We start from the raw sequence: 5,737 nt of genomic DNA, 5'->3' as shown, positions 1-5,737 counted from the left end.
TCTCAATCTGAGTTGGGTTGGAGGTGGGGCTTGGGGTGAGATAGGGGTTGGAGTGAGGCGAGAGAAGAATCCAAGAGAATTTGCAAAGAGAATGGGATCTAATTCCCTATTGTGTTTAGTCCCTAATTGGGACTCAGCAGAACAACACGGGCCCCATATCTCTTCAATACTTTTCACAGGGAGCCACTGTAAAACTTCAGCATCTCTGAATTTAATCCATTACAGGCTCCTATACTTAATGAAATTATAACAATCCAACAAATGACATAATTGCCATAAATACTGCTTTAATATAATTATGTGTAGCTCACTGGAACATGCTATTGCATTCCACAATATAATTATGACATGTGCTGTTATCAAATCCCTTATCGAAGGCATGCAACGAATGCAGTTAACATGTTAATCAGGTGTTAGGGTTTCCACCTGACAATGTCCCAATTTAACAAAATGATAGGATCGTAAACATATTTTTCAGGGGGCTAGGTGTGAGGGATTGGGACGAGAGTAGAAGAGACCACAGTCAGTATTATCGGAAGTGAGACCTCTGGATGACTCTCTGTGAATCCCTGAGGGTAGTTAAGATGCAGTTACCTTCCCATATATGCTGGTTTTCTATCGCCTTTTGGATGGTTTCATTAGGATAAACCCCCTAAACCTAGGTGGGCACTTTGTTTTTTTAGGCCTATAGTTATACAAGGTAAGAGCATTTCAAGAGAGCTATTTCAAAGGAAACCTGTTTTCTTGGGCTTGTCTGTCCCAGACTCCATTGGGAACACTGGAAACTTGGCTGTATCTGCTCCTTAGCTTGTGGGAGGACTGCACGGGCCTCCTATGGTAGGCGGTCACAGCTACAGTTGGCTTCTGAAACCCTCAAGGAGCTGAGCATTCATTGTTTTCAAGGCATAGTCTCATGCATCCCAGCCTGGCCTTGAACTCAGTAAGTCACCGACTTTGAATTTCAGGTCCTCCATTTTCCAAATGCAGGGATTATGAGCATGTGTTACCATAGCCCATCTCTGTGGTGCTGAGGATCGAACCGAGGGCCTCATGTATGTTAAATATGTATGAACTGAACTGTGTCACCAGCCCTAGAAAGCCGAGTTGTTGAAGGAACATCTGATGCTGGCAGGTGAGTACCACTTTCTTCTTTTCTGAGGCAAGAGCTGTTTGTTGACCCGTGATATCCAAACATCCCAAATTGATGACCAGCTTCACTGGACAGCCATGCTGGAGACGTCCTTCAGCATCACCGAGATCAAAGCTTTTCTCTCTCGCTTCTAGCCTGTGGCATGACCAGAAGCAACAAGTCACATGTCACAATGGCAGCTATCACCAAGGGACAACTGCTATCTTCATGGGGGTCCGCTTTTTCTGAATTCCACTTTCTCAGTGGGGATACTGAGTGTGAGTAGCTCAGGGTAAGTCAGCAGCAGCTCCACAGCCCCAGGATTCCAGCTAAGGGCCTCCAGAATGGAAGGCCTCTGATCTACGTATTCGGAACTCCACTGACATTGCTTTATCCAGAACATCAAGATTGGCATGAAGCAATTCCTAAGTAAGATTCAATTGCTGACTGATTCTAAGATATGGTGGGATGAAGAAGTGACATCAGGGTTTTGTTCACACCACCCATGCTGGCAGACGGCAAGAAGCTGTGGTATTTATGTCGGGAATCTGTTGTTTAGCTTTAGAGAAATCTGTAAACCTGAAAGAGGTGAAAAACTAGGGACCTTTCAAAGTATGATTGCTTACTTCCCAATTTCAATCTTCCAAGTAGTCTAATACTTCCTGGGACAAAGACAGTTTACTATAGAAATATTTTCTTTGAAGATGCAATTTGAAGACGAATTTCTCGTGCCCTCATTTATGAATGCATTGTCAACAAATCACACACGTTTATTCAACTTGTCCAAATAAAAGCCCAATAAGGCTCAGAAATAGATTTCTCAGCAATTTGACTTTCTGATGCAGGGGAAGGCAGCAAAGAGCTGGCTGCTTCATTCATTCTCCTTGGATTAAAATTCGGTCAAAGAAAGAGGCATGAGGAAATTTAGGGGGCAGTAGACTTGTCTGTATCTTTGATTGTGTTGACAGAGCCTTGGATATATACATTCGTAAAAACGTGAATTGCATGTTTAAACAAGTGCTGCCTATTGCAGGTCAATACAATACAAATAAATTGTATTAAAGCAATACAGTTAATAGACAAAAACCAAAGTGGAACCAGACTGGCTCTTTAGGAAAGTCATTAAATCATTTGAGACAGGATCTCCCTATGAAGTCCACACTGGCCTCAAACTCCTGCCTCTGTCTCCTTCAGGTTGTGGGAATATAGGTGTGTACCACCATGCTCACAAACTTTGTGTGTGTGTGTGTGTGTGTGTGTGTGTGTGTGTCTGTGTGTGGAGGGGTGACTTTGGAGGCTAGAAGTGGACATTGTGTATCTATCCTATTGCTCTCCACCCTATTTTTTTTTGAAACAGACTCTCCCACTGGCCTGGAGTTTATTGATATGCTAGACTGGCTAACCAGCCAGCCCTTGGGATTCTGGGGGCTCAGATTGTCTTCAAGGGTGGATCTCTCCCTCTCCTTGTTCTCCTTATTCCTCTTCCCCTCTCCTCCTGTCCTTCTCCATTCCCTCATTAAACACACATGCCCACGCACATGCACACACACACATACACACACATATGCACACACTCTTCGCTTTAGATTTTGAAACCGTTTTGTTATTTCAAAAGGGAAAATATGATACGAAGAAGACAGAGTCTTTCCTTATTACGGTCACTTGGAGTCAGCTATGAAAGTGAAGACGCTCACTTAGAATTTGAAGTGGCTGCCTTTGCCTCCCATTCATTGAGATGGGTAAATGTTTGGAGGGAGTTAGGAGGGATCTACGCGATACAAAGAAAATGTGACAGGATGGCCTGCAAAAGTGCAAAAACTTGTTTGCATGGTGTGTGGTTAAACACACAGCCTGCTTGTCTGAAGAGCTAAAGAGTGTGGTTAGTGGGTTCATATGCATTGTTCCTGGGTCGAGAGAAGTCATTAAAATAATATGTCTTCATTATTGGTTCCTCTAGGAACTGCACTTTATGAAGCTTCAAGCATCCTGGTGACAGAAAGTTAGGGAAAACTAAGGGGACATGGGGAGGGAAAGAAAACTCTGCTCTGGAGTCTGACAGAGGTCTGAGCGGCAGAGAGACAAAACTTACAGTACAATTAGAAAATTCACCCTGAAGTTTGCCCGCATAGAGGCATTATCCCTGTTATAGAGAGACATTTCAAACTTATATGAACAGAGAAAGAACAGCTGAGGGAGTTCAGGGACTGGGACCTTGAAAACTAGCAATTCTGTTTCTTCTCTTTCACAACTAGTCCTGTCTTGGCTGGAAGCCACATATGTCCTCAGTTCTGTTGGCAACTATGTCCTGGCTGGAGGCCTGCTAGACCAAAATATTAAGAGACACTGGTTCGCCTTCTGGTTTTTTGTTTTTATCGTTCTCCTTTACATAGCAGCATTTTTTTAAAAAAAATAATGTGACACTCTATGTATTTGTTATAAATGAGCTCACACTTTCTCCTAAGGGAATACAAGGAGGAAAAGCAGTCATGTGGCCCTGGAAACATAGGAAGGTAGTCAAGTCAGGGTCACAGGTATGGCTGGTCCCTGGACAGCTCCCACCTCTCCATGGGAGGAGCAGGTGTCATTGCCCTCTTCTCAATGGCTGCTACAGCAGAACTCTCAGCTGTCTTGCCCAACACTAGGGCATTTTGTGAGGACATGATGATAGAGGGAGGCACAACTTCCCGGCGGCCATCATGAGTACAGTAGTAATTGTTGGGCAGCTTGTGACTGGGGCCCACAGGAAGCTTCGGAGGTGGCTGGGTCCACTTGGTGATCTCCAGGTAGCGCAGCTGCAACTTCGCCTGCCGGTCTTGCCCAGACGCCCAGTTCAGCAGCTTTTGGATAGTGCGAGTAGTGGACGCCATATTCGTTCTGCTCCGAAGGATGCGGGTGACGACTCTGCCCCGAGGGTTCCTGGGTACTCTACGTAGCAGCATTAGCAAGCAGCTGCTTGGAAGCTCTGGATGATCAGACCTCTGGAAGATGTGTCCGGAACTCGGGTCCTGATGATGATGCAAGGTGCATGAGAACTCACCGACTAGCTCCCCAACCCCATGCCTCAACCCAGTGACGTCTGCTTAACTCCTAGAGTGACAACTCCTTGGGAATTTCTCTTAACTGCTCACTTGGAATAAAATGCTTCCTGAAGCTTCCCTTTCTGTGGCCCATGAAATGCAGTCATGAGATAACCGAAGAAGAAGTCACTGGTTGGAGTGATTTTAGTAGCCATTGATTGACACATTGATCAGCACTCTTACTCCTGATATTGCTCACCTGAGGCGAGAAAGGCGCTGTCACAGTCAAGCAAACTCCTTTATCTGCTTCTCCATGTTATCAATAAGAACGTTAAAAAATTCCCTGTGTAAGGTCTCCATATATATGATCTATGTGTACTTGTTTCTTTTCAGATGTAATTTCTGTGATTTTTTTTTCTGGGAATCATACAAACAAAACCATACACTTCGTTTACATCAAAAGAAAATGTCTGTGCTGGCTAGTTTTATGTCAATCTGACATAGGCTGTAGTCATTTGAAAGATGGAAATCTCAATTGGGAAAATGCCTCCATAAGATCTGGCTTCAGACAAGCCTACAGGATGTTTTCTTCATCAGTGATGGATGTGGGAAGGCTCAAACCATTGTGGGTGGTGCCACCCCTGCGATGGCTTTTATAAGAAAGCAGGGTGAGTAAGCCACGTGAGCAAGCCAGTAAATAGTATGCTGACTAAAGTTATGTTTTAAGTTTAAATTACTATGATTAAGACATCTATGAAACAAAAATGCCTCTAACTAGTAAGTTCCCAAGGACAGGTAACTTCCTGGAATGCTGGGGTCTGTTGTTCATGTAAGATAATAAGCCACGTGCTTTCACTTCTGTAAACAAGCTTGGTTGCCCCAACTGCCCACACATAGGTGGGAGCTCTGTAAGCAGGAAGTACGTGAGGATGTATGCTTTACCCTGAGAGGACAAAGGCAAGAAGTGTATAGTCTTGTGGGTTTTTCCTTTACAAGCCCCAGATTAATGTAATTTGTGGCCTCACTCTGGGAATCTCTGGTATGGACTGTAGCCAGTGTCAGTATTTAATAAAATTTGCTTCAAATTTGGCTAAAAATCTGTGGTAGTGGTCATCCCTCCATGGCCTCTGCATCAGCTCCTGCCTTCAGGTTCCTGCCCGACTTGTGTTCCTGTCCTGACTTCCTTCAGTGATGAACAGTGATAACAGAAGGGTAAGCCAAAGAAACCCTTTCTCCCCAATTTGCTTTTTGGTCATTGTGTTTCATCTCTACAAGAGAAACCCTAAGTCAGTCTCCTAATATTACTAAAATTTTTAGAGAGTCTCACCAGAGTTGCCACATGTTGAAACTGTGCAAATTGTGGTTCCCTCTTTGAAATCTAAGTCATTAATGATAGAAGGCAAAAATTGTTTTAAAACTTAATGACAATTTTGTTAGAATTTGAAAGAAAAACCCCAGGGAGGGCAAACTGTAAATCTTGGCGTGCCCAGCCTTTGAGGTAGTCATGGCATGTCAAAAATGAGCTGGTGTGTGTGTGTGTGTGTGTGTGTGTGTGTCTGTCTGTCTGTCTGTCTGTCTGTCTGTCTTTCAT

At 43.9% G+C, this 5,737-nt stretch overlaps 1 protein-coding gene across 1 annotated transcript; it reads right to left on the bottom strand.

The window, feature by feature from the left end:
• Positions 1-267: 267 nt before the first annotated feature.
• On the bottom strand, positions 268-4,031 carry LOC120101567 (NADH dehydrogenase [ubiquinone] 1 alpha subcomplex subunit 7-like). Its single transcript, XM_063284881.1, has one exon. The coding sequence runs from the start codon at positions 3,994-3,996 to the stop codon at positions 3,655-3,657; it is 342 nt and encodes a 113-aa protein (XP_063140951.1). The 5' UTR covers positions 3,997-4,031; the 3' UTR covers positions 268-3,654.
• Between the last annotated feature and the right edge of the window lie 1,706 nt (positions 4,032-5,737).

This window comes from Rattus norvegicus, chromosome 3 (genome assembly GCF_036323735.1).
Source record: "Rattus norvegicus strain BN/NHsdMcwi chromosome 3, GRCr8, whole genome shotgun sequence".
Classification (NCBI taxonomy): Eukaryota; Metazoa; Chordata; class Mammalia; order Rodentia; family Muridae; genus Rattus; species Rattus norvegicus.
This window is presented reverse-complemented; position numbering and strand designations above follow the sequence as displayed.